Here is a 14,170-nt window from a genome sequence, read left to right as displayed (position 1 = left end):
ACAGCCTTTCCGAGAGCCAGACGTCCCTTCCAATCTCCCACAACGCTCCCGCCTCTCGCACCGACAACGCTGCGGCCGCCATAGCGCAACCCGATCCCCATATCCAAAAAGAATACATATATATATATTAACTTATCCAAGCTTTAATCAAAGAAAGACTAGTTCAGCACGTCACGCCACAGTGCGTAAAAAAAAAAAAAAGGAAGGAATGGTTGTGTCTCCTGTAGTGTGTACGAACAGCGCGCTTGCCCGGTTCGTAATAAGAATTGGGTTCGATTCCCGGTGGACATCAGTGAACTTTTCTTTTTCAGTTTACCTCAGCTTAATATGCAGAAAAAAGTCTTTCCTTCATACATTTGGGCTGAGGAAAAAAAATCACAATCGCTTAAAGTTAATACAATAATTTCAATTCCTCAAAAAAAAAAAAAAGAAAGAGCTGAGATGAGCGAAAAATACGCAAATGACGGAGTGATCGTAATGATAGTTTTCATTAGCGGTTATCGAAAATCACAATCTGTGCACTGACAGTCTGTACAAAGGTTTCTAACAGCTGGCTGATGCGAAGATATATTTTCTGGAAAGAGATAAAATTCAGCTGTCCCATCGGGGAATCGAACCCACATCCATTTACTTTCCGTGTAAACGCATTAGACTTCAGAGGCAACGAATATCTCAATCTTTCCTTGGAACTCGTGTGCACTGAACCGGACCGCATATGGACGGTCGGACACAATTCAGGCCAAAGTTCACAATTGCTCCTGATGCCACCAGATAGCGGCTTATCTCAGGATGACGTCACTCCCCACTATCCATACAAAGGTTTTTAACAGTAAGCAGCTGCGAAGGTATATATATATTTTTTTGAAAAGAGAAAATTCAACTGCCCTTGCTGGGAAGCGAACCCACGTCCTGTCACTTCTTTCGACCAGTCTGTACTGACGCTGTATTTTGGAAACAAAATTATAAGATTATATGAATTCATACATGATATGCCACTGTAGTATGTGCATAAATTACAGAATTTAGAGACCTACTTATATGTAACCGATCACAAACTATTCCAGAAAAATTTTCCATCAATCGCAGCACAATCAATACGATTCATCATGAACACGAAAGTGGTAGCCTGTTTATGCAGCTTCACCTTATTCGGAATCTCTCTGGGCTACGACAAACCGAATATATTGCTCATAGTGGCCGATGACATGGTGAGTACCTCTTCAATGTTTTATTATCAATTAATCAGGAGCGTCATTCATATCCATCATGCCAATCTATTCGGAATCTTCGGGTAACCGAAGCCAACAACGATGGTGTTTCTAACTATGTGTGTCTCCATTCGAATCGATATTCTTTCTTTTTTTAAGAAATGCTTTCTAACAACTGATACGCATATTAAAATACGCAGGGGTGGAACGACGTCAGCTTCCACGGTTCGTATCAGATCCCAACTCCGAACATCGACGCACTCGCAAAAGACGGGATCATCTTGAACAACTATTACGTGTCTCCTATTTGCACGCCATCCAGAGGATCATTATTCAGCGGCCAATATTCCATAAGAACAGGTAACATACCGTATTTTAACGTGTATAAGGAGGCCCCTGATTTTCGGGCTTGAAATTTGAGAAAAAAGTTGAAAAGAAATATGACATGAATGTCGCTTTCCACTTGTTAATGAAAGATATACAGAAGACTGGATGTTGTGAAGATATTTATTATTTGAGATGTTAATTTTTTAAGGAAGGAAAAAAAATTAAAAAAAAATCAAAAAATTAAAATCTAAAATAGTAAATATCTTCACAACATCCAGTCTTCAGTATATCTTGTATTAACAAGTGGAGAGCGACATTCATGTCATATATATAGCCATCCGGTGGCTCGTCGTCCATGAGCTATTAGCTGATCGGTTCACCGTCCATTGCACGGTTCCGTTCGGCACATATACGCTCTAGCGAAGGGAAATCTCTATCTCCTCTTTAGCTTAGTGGTCAGAACACTCGTCCGGCAATCTACGGACCCGGGTTCGACTCCCGGTAGAGGCAGAGATGAGTTTTTCCTTCCTTAAAAAATTAACATTTAAAATAATAAATATCTTCACAACATCCAGTCTTCTGTATATCTTGTATTAAAAAGAAATATCTATATTACACTGTATTATCCATGTATAAGATAACCTTACCTCCCCCATTTTTGAGACTCAATTTTTGGCAAAAAGGAGTTCCATATCCATATATATACACACGTTAAAATACAATATATCACGGATCGAAACAAACCAATTATCTGCAGAGAATTAAAACTATGCACGAGAAAGCATTCACGTTATAATTTTGGTCCGTTCTTTCTTCAGGATTGCAACATTTCGCCATTATGAACAGTGAACCATGGGGACTTCCCTCCAATGTGACGATTATGCCACAGTACTTCAGGGAATTGGGATACACGACTCGGGCCATAGGGAAGGTGACGTATTCACTCTTATTTATAGCTTGAATAATTTGGTTTATCCCAATATTACTATCTTAATATTCATTCTCTTTGATTCCAGTGGCACCTTGGGTTCTTCACGAGAGACCACATACCCACAAGGAAAGGATTCGATTCATTTTTCGGCTATTATACCGGATATAAGGACTATTATACCCACTTATCCGAAGACAAGGTGATAATTTAATTGGTATATCAATGTATTTTAAAGTTATTGAATTTTTCTTCAATTTTGTGCTCTATTTGGTATCAAAATGTCCAAGGCTTTAAATTCTGCTGCTCTTTTATTTGTATAGTACAATACAATAGGGTACGATCTACACGACGATGTTGGTTCCAAAGAGAGGGTGCCCTGGGAGTACACCGGAAATTATTCGACTGAGGTCTTCACGAACAAAGCCATCGAAATCATCGAAACTCATAACAGTACCAGTAAAGTATGTGGAGTAAACTTCCTATACATAATATAAGCATATCTCCCTATGTTATGTAGATCGTATATCTGAGTTTTCTTCTGCAGTTTTTTCGTCCATCACATCTGTCTCGTCGGATCTTTCTGCCCAAAAATGAAATTTCACGGTACCGTCAACCAGGGTGACTATCTCAATTTTCCTTTTGGTGAGTTATGCTCATTTATATGACGTAAACTCCTCCTCCTACTACTACTACTTAAGCACACATGTGCCTCGTCCATATTCTTCTGCGGAACTTCTAACGAATTGGTACATGTTGGAATGTGTGTGTCAGTGTTGTGAACCTAACGGGAAGCTTGTTTCTGTTTAATGCTTGCTATAGTGCTGCCATCTACCACATAGTTTTTGAACTATGAGTGAAATGTAATGTTTGAAGGTTTTGCCGTTGTAGGCTTGTTGCTCTCTGCGGCAAGACTTTTTACGACGTAAACTGTATTTTTTTTAAGTTCGAAATTTTTTCAGTGATGACGAGATCCCAACGATTCGTTTTCACACCTTTTCCATCAAGTTCAATCAGTTATTCAGTTAATTGTTTTGTTTGAGTGGGATAGTGTCACCCCAGCTTGGAGTGCCCTTGTGTTTTTATTAGAAACCTTATTCTTTTACAAGAAATATTCCCTTTGAGACAGTCATCCTTCCAGAATAAACCTGAATGTGTTTGGTGTGTACTGTAACGCACACTAGGTGTTCCCATCTGGACAACACTCAATTTCGACAAGTTTTGTGTGACATATTGAAGACTTGGATGCACTCAGTCAAATGGTTCCTTTATTAGCTCAATTGCCAGCATGTTTAAAACCGACAACTCTAACTTGAAACTTTTTCTCCCTCAGACGGCACAAAGCCATCTAGAAGGGGACAATCTCACCCCGGTCGACGGTATGGGTTAGTCGGAGGTGTCGACACTGTTTGAGCTTTCATCCATGTTTATCAGAGGCCCCACAGAGCGGTCCCTGACAAAGGTTTTTAGAAATTATTCTTCGTTAAACAGCTTTGGGGTAAATCCTGTAAGACAGTGGTTCTCGAACTTTTGCAACCCGTATAGCTTCCCCGGCCTAGTTATCGTTTATCTGCTGCTCTTCAAAATGTATAATGTATTCATAAAAGAACCAATGTCAAAGCACTAACAGGCAAACACACATCCATATGTCCAGTTCATCGTGACGTACGGCCCTAACGCATTTATGTTGTCGGAATTGTGCTTGTTTCGTGTTCTGCTGATGCTGCTGCTGTCTGTCTTCCATGTTTTGAAGCGAAAAATCATTTACCCTCTTTACTTTAAAATATGGAAGTCAGATGGCAGCAGAACACGAAACAAGCACAATTCTGACACAACACATTCCGCTATGTACCGATTCGCGAGAAATTTCGCAGAGGAATGTGTACGAGGTACGTGTATGGTAAACTAGTAGTAGTAGTTCATCGTGTATCCCTCGACAAAGTTTGACGACATCCCCAAGGAGCCACGACGCATACTTTGAAAAGACTGTTGTAAGAGCAGCGCAATTGAGTGCTTCCATCTCTGGTTTGGTTACGTAGTCAAACAATTTTGGTAGACTATACAGTGACCATCCATCGTTACGCTCACCTATTGACGAGAGAGAGAGAACGATCGGTAGCATATGTTTTTTGTGCAGAGATTATTTATGATTATTAATTCGTATGTTCTAGTTTGGTCTTTCTTTGTTTCATTGATGCAGCCGCTGTTCATGTACCTGGGATATCAAGCTGTTCACTCCGGTTACATTCACCATCCACTGCAGCCCCCACCAGATGAATACGCCAAATTCGATCACATCCGGGATCCAAAACGGAGGAAGTTTGCAGGTGCGCACTTTTTTGCCCATTGTTTTTGATTACAGTAATACCATGAGTTTCCGCGATAGGTGGGATCGACAATAACCACGTGAGTCGAATCCATGTAAGTCGGGGTATGGTTTTGCACACAAATACATACAAATATTGGGGTTGACCGGGACCAAAATTTTGGAAAAACACGTCTGTTTCTTTCTGTGCTACGATGGCACCTTGTCATAACATCATACTTTTGCGGCCTTATGTCGATGTGGATACGACAAACGAACCAATGATAATTCAAACTCAACACAACTTCGGTTAACGAGTGAAAAATTTTTAAACAAATTTTGATGTGCTTTGTTTATTTATTTTCACGTTATCACAACTTAGCCGATGGTTCGCTTTCGTTCACACACGTACTGGGGGAATATTGTGGGCAATATTTTCCCCCTAGTCTCCGGTCAGCGTGCCTCACTCGAAAAATAAACACATGTGCTAGCGTTGACTGTGTTTAAGATACGAAATTATACGACACGATGTCGCTCCCCATTGTTCATGCAAGGTTTACAGAAAACGAAGTTGTGTGAAGATGCGGATTTCTTTTTTGGATAATCATCTCTACCGGGAATTTAACCCCGGCCCTTCATATGCCGGACGAGTTCTCTTACCTCTAAGCCACAGAGAAGACAGGAAATTCCTTCCTGGGAGTGTGTGTGTGTATATACATATATGTAGACGACAAAGGCCACCAGCTGCCTTTTTTAAGCGCAGGTGATCTAAAAGTATGCCGCAGGGCTCTTGAGTGATCTGGAAAGGTGTCGCGGGCATTTAAGTGATTTAGAAATGTGCCAAGAGCCACTTGAATGATCTATATGCAGCGGGTAGCTTAATTAAACTTCAAATGTTCCGTGGGAGATGGGTCAGTTGCACTGGAAGATAAGCGTGGCTATCGAATTGCACTGCTTCACTCTTGTTATATATGGCCAAATTGCACTGGACACTCCCTCTTCACTTCCCTGCTGATACCAATTGTTCAAAGATAACTTTTTTCTAACCCACCTGATAAGAGGGAAGCCCAGTGCAATTGACGCTCGGATTTGATTGATAGCTTTTAGGAGTAGTGCAACTGACCCTCGTCCGTACCATGTGCCACTTAGGTGAAAAGTAGGTGTGCCGCGGTTGGCTCGAATGATTTGGAAATGGGGTACGAGTCGCTCAAGTGATCTAGATAGGCGCATTTTGGCAAACTTGAATGATCTGTAAACGCTCAACCGAAATAATGTGGAAATGCACCTCAAGTCACCGAAGTAATCTGAAAACGTGCCACGAGCTCTAATTAAGTTACTCGATTATCTCTCGCGGGCCACATGAGCGGTTTGGTTGTCACGGGTCTGTATGCTCTACTCCCCCTCTAAAGACGACACCCATTATGTGCCAAAAAGTAAATACGTTTATACAGTATTTTAAATCTTCATTTACTATTTCCGTTGTTCATAGTGTCAGAACTTACTCGAGGCATAAATTCACAGGATCTTCGATCAAGGTCTTTAATCGGAGAAAGAATCTGTGTAAACACACACACACACGTTGTGGAGGGTGAAGCCCTACATTGGGGGGGGGGGGGGAGTTCGTGCGTATAGTTTAAAATAAACTCAAAACACAATTAAATCAAGTCGGAAACGAGTCGAGTGAGAGAAAATAGTTTTCAATCACACATTGTATTTAACACATAAAATCACCAATTTTAGTTACATTTCAGATTGGGTTAACGGATGAACTAGTTAAGGGTATTCACCGACATGGTTTAAACCAGTGATTCCCAGCGTGGGCGATGGAATGATCCGGGGGTGGGGTTTGTAGCCACGGGTTTAACATAGGATCCTATAGGTTAGATTGCGTTGGGGGGGGGGGGTGATGGGAGAAAAAAGTTTCTGAAGAAGGGGGCGATGGGACAAAAAAGGTTGGGAAACTATGGTTTAAACTATAGTCACAATTTTTTTATGAGAGATCGACATGCATTGGTAAAATTCAGGTTTTTAACCAATCTATGTTGATCCCTTATCCAAAAATGGTGACTACAGTTTAAAAAAACCATGTCGTTGAATGCCACCCCCAAAGAGATCTCAGTATTAAATATTTCCTTACCAGGCCTGGCGGATTACAAATAATAATTATTTCAGATGGGAGATGATGGGGTTCTTCTATTACGCATTGGATCTTCACTGAGGTGATCCTATGATTTTGGGTGACAGCCCCGAATCACGGGCTGTGAAAGATGGTCTCGAGTACAGAGTGGATGAACACCAGATCGTCTGTCTCCGGCAGCATATTTCGATTGTCCTGCTCTTCCTGGGAGGTCGGGATAATGGAGTCTCCGTCAACCTCGTGGTTCTTCCAGACATCGTATCACAGATCATCTCGCGATCTCTAGAGCTCGCCCGAACTATTCTCCTCCTTCCTCAGACGTTCGATGAGTTGCTGAATTTTATTTAGTAATAATTTTTAGTTTTCCCTGATCATCGAGAGTGGATTAAGGACTGGACTATTGTAAGTTACAATTTGATTTTTTGAAGGACCGCGAGGTCGAATTGACCGCTCGCTAGCACGACCAGAAAGAAGCAGAAGCACGAGAAAGTCATCGTTCGCCTGCCAGCTCTTCTTCTACCTGGACGGGCTTGGCGTTGTGTTGGCAACGCCATCAGGCGCCAACGGTCACTTGGCGAAACGCTAACAACACACGCGCGCGCGCGCATGACTCTCAAACTACTGTATGAAACCTATGAACTTCATCAAAATGGTCACAGTTTTTTTTATGCCTCTTTCAGGGATGTTGTATGGTCTGGATAGAGCCATCGGACGCGTTTTTGCAAGTCTCGAAAAATCAGGTATGTTGGACAACACTCTGATCTCGTTCACCACCGATAACGGAGCGGCTGTACAAAGTGTTGATGGCAACTCGGGATCAAACTGGCCCCTGCGAGGATGCAAATACACTCTCTGGGAAGGAGGCGTCAGGGCAAATGGTTTCGTCTGGAGCTCCAACCTCAGGAAAAAGAGTAGGATCGACGAGACGCTCTTCCACATCACCGATTGGCTACCTACATTATACACGTTTGCTGGTATGTAATGCTAGTGATGATGTTTTACCGCACACCAACTCTGGGCATATATCGCCATATGGCAATTTCGAACTAGTGGAGTTGGGTGGGCAATGAAGGCGCCATATATCGATGGTTGCCCCCTAGGATCAGTAAGTGTAATGGTAGTAATAGGAACTGAAAGACACAGGGTCTATCACACTAGGTGATGTGAGTATATTGTCCCGGATGGCGGGGGGGGGGGGACTGTCTAGTTCCTTCGAGAAACCAACAAGGACAATTTATTGCAGCTTGAACAAAAAAAACATAGAGGGGTGGTTATAAAATTTGTCGATTTACGAGGAGTCTTTTTGGAAATTTAAGCGCCATTTATGGGGAAGGGGAGAGTCACCTCAAGCTCATTATGGAAAACATCTATATTCGGCCCCCGGCTCGAACCTGTGACCAATATGCCATTCAGAGTATGCGCTCTAAAATGAAATAAGAAACAAAAACCTAGCTCCAGAGGTTACGGTTACAGCAGCAATATTTCATAAAATTCAAATAGCGACGCGCACTTTTATGCATTGCGAAATGATCAGCGTCGTAAAACATTATGAATGGCTTTGAAATGGTACCTATATCACAATAAACGCCATCGAAGAACGCAGACAAAGAAAGATCTCATCACATGGGTCGGTGCGCTAATCACTCGGCCGGAGACTTACTGCAGATCTGACCGACCGAGAAGTTAGCGCACCAACCCTTTAGTGAGATGTTCCTTCTTTGCCTGTGTCCTGCGCTGGCGTTTATCGTGCTACAGGTACCGTTTCAACGCCGTTCATGAATTTTACTGCGCTGGTCATTTTGCAATGAATGAAAATGAAGTTGTCATTTGATTTTATTTCGAAATTTTGTTACTGAGCAACAATTTTTGTTACAGCAACCACGTGAGAGAGGTTTTCATTTTTCATTTCATTTCTTTTCATTTCTTCATTCATTCTCTGAGAAACGCCCATATCTCGAATTTCATTAGCATCAGTCGATTTATGCGGCCTCTAGCGACTTGTATCCCGGCAAAGTTATTTTATGACCACTCTGTGTGTAGATGCTGTGGTATGTAGCTAGTGAGAAACATAATTTCCAAGATGCAATGTCCTCATTTCTGCAAACAGAGTGCACATCAAAACATTAAATACATGTGATTACGGTTCTTCAATCGACACGAAAATGTTAATTTACGGAAAACGCATCGACTACAGTTCATCACTAGTGATTGAGTGAACGAGTGAATGGGCAATTAAATGAATATGTGAACGAGTGAATCACTGAATATGAGTTAATGAGTGAGTTATCGCAAAAATTAATTACTAACAGAGCGAGTAACTTTATGATTGACCGCATGACTAACCGTATGAGTGATCGAGGGAATGAATACGTTGCCAACTGAGTAAGCGAATATATAAATGACCAAATGAGTGGGTAGGTGAGTGATTGAGAAACCGCGTGAGCGAACCGATAAATGGGTGAGTGACAGAGTGAGCGAGCAAGTGACCGTATGAGTGACCGAGTGAATGAGTGGAACAGTAACCACACACACATACACACACACATCTGAGCGAGTCTGACTGAGTCAGTGAATATGGGTGACCAAGGGAATGTGTGGGTGACAGAGGGAGTGAGTTTTATATATTCAACAGGGTGAAGGGCTTATATCCCCTCAAGGCCAGAGCCCTTGTCATGTCTTGCTCACGTACCTACTACGTCACTCCTTCGCTCATCTGCTTAATTACTCATTCGCTCGCTCAGTATAACTTTCTGACTCCTTCATTTGCCAATTTACAAACTTTCTGACTCACTCGATCAATCACTCACTAACTCTCTAACTCATTTGATTAATCGCTCACTTGTTCACTGGCTCACTCACATACTCATCCACTTACTCACTATATCAATTCGGCGATGAATTTTTCGTCAGTGAATGTTCCTAGCAATGTAATGTCATGTCGGTGAATTTTCTTAGTGTGAATTGTTATGTTGGTAAATTTTCCTTTCGGTGAATTGCGTAGCGATGAAATGTTGACGAAATTGTTGGCTGCACTCGGAAAATGTCAAGTTTTGTTCTTTTTCATCGCAGGAGGCAATGTGAGTGACCTGCTTGACATAGATGGCGCAAACCAATGGCAAGCTCTTAACGAAGGCAGTCCTTCGGGGAGGGATACGATTCTCCATAACATCGATCCGATCTGGGACGTAAGTGCGATCAGGAGAGGGCCTTATAAGCTGGTCCTTGGATCGTGGAATGCGACTTTAGATAATTGGTTCGACCAAAATGGACAGATGATTCAGCCGCGGACGGAATCCGAGGAAAATGTTGGTGACACGTTGCCCTCCGAAAATGTGAGTATCAGCAGAGCGCAACCAATCAAAATTCAACCAGACCGCCCTTAGGGGTGTGCGACGAGTGCAGTCTCACCAGACCCACGCTTTGTGAGGCCCCGCACTCATAGTAAATTATTGGAGGTTCTTACCAATTCTTAAAATTATTTCTTGCATTATTTCTGAGTTTTTTATCAGTTCTGGAATTATTTCTCTTTCATTACTTTTGTAATTGTTTCTTTCATTAAAATTCTAGAACTTTTTCTTTCGTTAATTTGGAATTTCCATCAACTGTGGAAAAATTAATTCTTTGTTCGCTTCCGAAATTCTTTCTTCGCTTCTGGAATTATTTCCCCCCCCCCCATAAAATATGTATAATCGAGGTAAAAGGGGGACCTGAAAATTTTTGGTGCAACGAAAATGTTAAGATGCAGCTGGTTATTTTCGCACTGGGTTCCGCATCTGGTATGAGCGGTATTGAGTTCAATACCATGAAACAGTCTAGATAAAAAGTTAACAATTGAGTTTGTTTTTGCAGGAGATCGAAGACCAGTACAAAAACGCACAGACAGTAGAAGTTCTGACCAGAGTGTTCGGTGATGACTACAAATACATCCCAAGCAGAGAACGTAGAGTGGAAATCGATTGCGGACCGAGGCCGAAGAACCTTTACGAGAACTGCGATCCATCGGTCGCCCCCTGTCTTTTCAACATCAAAAAAGACCCTTGTGAATTCACCAATATAGCCAGGAGGGAACCGCAAGTAAGTTTGAATTTCCTATAACCCTGGAATTTCCCATAGAAGTTTCACAATCGAAACTCGGCTCGAGCATTTCCCAATTAGTCATAGGAAACGAAAGACACCCAGCATGTGTTTCATATAGGCATTCCGGGGGACTCGGGTGTCTCCAGGGAACCACTATTTTTATTGTTCTAAGAAAATAATAACGCTTCCCATCACTGGAGGCTTGAAAAAAATGTACGAGCGTATGCACACGAGCAAGTGCAAAAGCAACATCATCTATAGCGGAAAGCCTCCACGCGAAGCTCGTGACGTCGCTGGAAAAGGTCATCTCACCAATAACAATTGAATGTACTACAAAAAAGGATAAAGATGGCGTATGCGTCGTCCTGCTATATCCAATGGCTGTAGGTGAGATGACCTTCTTCAATGACGTCATATGCTTCGCGCGGAGGTCTTGTGTTATATATGTTAATAGCATAGGCCATTCAGGCATATCGCCAGTGAACAAGTGTAAAAACCATTTATAATCGCATTAATAATGATAGATGTAAGTAAATCATATAAATCTTCTTGATCGGGAATGCAGTAAGTAAATTGCAGGGAACCAGATAATGCAGCAAAGAAAAAAAACTCTTGAGATTTTATTTACAAACACACAGAAGGCTGCATATACATACTACTAAATTGCAAAAATTTGATTAAATATACATTTAATTTTACGCAAATTGATGGCTGTGTGCGATTGGACGATCAAGATTACGTGTCAGACGTGTGGTATAAAAGCAGAATAACAGATTTTATCTCTAAATAAAAATGTCACGTCATCGAAATACCAAGACAGGTTTGTAAACTGTGGAAGCTGAAAATGAAAGGCAAGGGTGTTAACGAAATTTAGAGAATGCTTTACAACGATCCGTATTAAGTGTTCACCCTGTGGTAGCCAGTAATATAGATTCTAAGCCAAAATAACGATGGGTAAGGCCAAGTACCGCGACTATAGAGAAGTGATTGTAAGAAAAGCATTTGGTAAGAAAACGTCTCTACTCTAGATAAAAGAAGATGGCATTGATCACTGAATTAGGCATCAGGAATTCGTCATCAAACCAAAGCTGTCGATCACATCGTTTTGGGGAAAATGGTTCGCTAAAATCAACGTTTAAAAAACCAATGATTAAACTTGGCTTAAAGTCCATACGTTTATGACGGGCAAATGGTCATGAAAGTCTGGAACTGTTTTTAGAGTATTTTACTCCAGCGGACAGAACTTTGTGTCTTTTCTAGGAGTCTGAAAATTCTCGGGAAATTGGCGTGAGTATAATCTGCTCATATTTAAGGAAATAATTAGAGGGGAAAAAAATAGGCATTTAAACGCAAGATAGAGTCCCAATACATCTTTCTACTTTTACGAAGTCGAAGCTTTTATAGCTGAACTCACTTTGTTTGGATTAGCCAGAACTTAATCCAACATAGAATGTATGAGGCTATCTTATCCCAATCATAACTGGCAATGGGAAAGATTACCGAACTGTTGTGGAGCTGAAAGCAGCCATAAAGCCATCATAGCTTCTTTGTATCCAAAAAGTATACAAAATCCTGTTCTGTGCATAAAAAAAAAGTGCATTTGAAGTGATCTTCTGATGCTAAAGTAAATCAAATATGTAAAATATTTTTGTGTGTGGTATAGGAACTTGGAATCATGTTTTTTCGATTTGTGGAAACACTTGTTTTTCATAGTATGGAACACCTTCTACATATTTATTTATATTTTCGAAGTTTAATACAATGTATATACAGCCATGTGGGTGTATGCAAATAAATCCCAAGACGTTTTTAGTTTGTGTCATCTAAGTTTCTGTTTCAGTTGCAATTTTCTTACTGTGCCTATGGATGTATAACTGCCGTAGAAAGTTGAGTGCTGACACTTAAATTGAAGTGGTGATTTATCCATAGATAGCTCAAATTTGACTCCACAATAATTGTTTGATTCCAGATAACGGCTAAGTATAAAGTTTATTAATTTGACGAAACACATGGTACGTATAAAAAGAAATGAGAATAAACTGACACATCGAAAATAACATCTTGACTCTGCAAGAAACAAAAGCCTTTTCTCTCAAAAACAGCGAAATACAAGTAAAGAAAAGGGGCGGTCACGAAAACGACGTGTTGACAGATTTATGATATTGGAATGCCAGCACCTACGTACTCTTGCCAACAGCACCGCCACATGCCTAAACTTGTGAAACAAACTGTAGTTCTTGATAATCGATATGCTGCTACCGCTAAAGTGCAGAAATCAGTTATTATACAGATTATTTAGGTATCATATCAGTTAATCTGCAGATTACCTAGGTAATGTGCACATTAACGGCTTTCGAGCTTTAGCGGCAACACTTATAATAACTTGCGATATAACTTGATCACCTTTTTTTCTTGAAGCTAATTCCATTCTGGGATTTCCATTCGCTTCTTTTGAGATAAATCCGATTTCTTTCACGGCCTCGTAATAATAACTGAATCAACCTTTTTTGCAGCATTTACAGTTGTTTGATGTTCCTTATTTCGTTACTCTTCCAGGTTACGAAAGAGCTGCAGAACCTGCTTCAAAAATATTCCGAAGATTCCATTAATCCTTTGAATAAAAAATTCGATCCTAGAGCTGATCCGAAATATTCAGGAGGTGCCTGGTTACCGTGGCTTCCCGACCAATAGTCGGATTGATATTCCGTCTTCCGTACAGTATTGCGCAAAATAGTTGTCAACGAATAATCAGAAAATATGTATAAATCTGCGACTTGAGCTAGCCCGGCCATTTTATTTATGTGTTGAATGTACAAGTATTTGTGTGCGCTTAAAAAATAAAACTTCATGTTTTATTCTACTAACTTGTGGTTTTTGGAGGATTTTTTCAATTTTTAACAATATCTTCTTTACGGTTTTAAACCTTAAAGCCCTCCGAGCACCCACAGACAGACAGACATGACTGCTGACAGCCCAGAGAGACCATCTTGGGATGGTTTGCGCTTTTTCCCTAGGGGTTGGACGGTTGAGAGCTTCATGATATCAGACTCGATTAATCGAACCAGAATCCCGCTAGCATCCACCAGAACTTAACGAAGCAGTGCGTTACAACACATCTATAAGTAAAAATATTTAGCTTTAGAAAAGCATTGCTCAAAATTAGAAAAAAAAATCTTTTTTATTTGATA

The 14,170-nt window shown here is 40.8% G+C and overlaps 1 protein-coding gene across 1 annotated transcript; it reads left to right on the top strand.

Moving 5' to 3' along the window:
• Positions 1-1,070: 1,070 nt before the first annotated feature.
• Positions 1,071-13,805, top strand: LOC149089674 (arylsulfatase B-like). Its single transcript, XM_089234552.1, has 10 exons — positions 1,071-1,208; positions 1,409-1,568; positions 2,354-2,466; positions 2,552-2,665; positions 2,787-2,927; positions 4,664-4,790; positions 7,586-7,879; positions 9,975-10,237; positions 10,755-10,979; positions 13,539-13,805. Exons 1-10 carry the CDS (start codon positions 1,107-1,109, stop codon positions 13,671-13,673), a joined length of 1,674 nt encoding a protein of 557 aa, XP_089090678.1. The 5' UTR covers positions 1,071-1,106; the 3' UTR covers positions 13,674-13,805.
• The last annotated feature ends 365 nt before the right edge of the window (positions 13,806-14,170 follow it).

This window comes from Pholcus phalangioides, unplaced genomic scaffold (assembly GCF_987345545.1).
Source record: "Pholcus phalangioides strain wild (caught in Gottingen) unplaced genomic scaffold, Ppha-v1.0 ptg000001l_1, whole genome shotgun sequence".
Lineage (NCBI taxonomy): Eukaryota > Metazoa > Arthropoda > Arachnida > Araneae > Pholcidae > Pholcus > Pholcus phalangioides.
Note: the sequence above shows the minus strand (reverse complement) of the source record. Positions and strands in the feature narration are given on the sequence as shown.

Excerpts from the sequence above, each read along its gene's own strand:
- LOC149089674 (XM_089234552.1), top strand. The coding sequence starts at position 1,107 with ATGAACACGAAAGTGGTAGCCTGTTTATGCAGCTTCACCTTATTCGGA. Across the intron at positions 2,666-2,786 it reads CCCACTTATCCGAAGACAAG|TACAATACAATAGGGTACGA; the intron begins GTGATAATTTAA and ends TTATTTGTATAG. Across the intron at positions 2,928-4,663 it reads CTCATAACAGTACCAGTAAA|CCGCTGTTCATGTACCTGGG; the intron begins GTATGTGGAGTA and ends TCATTGATGCAG.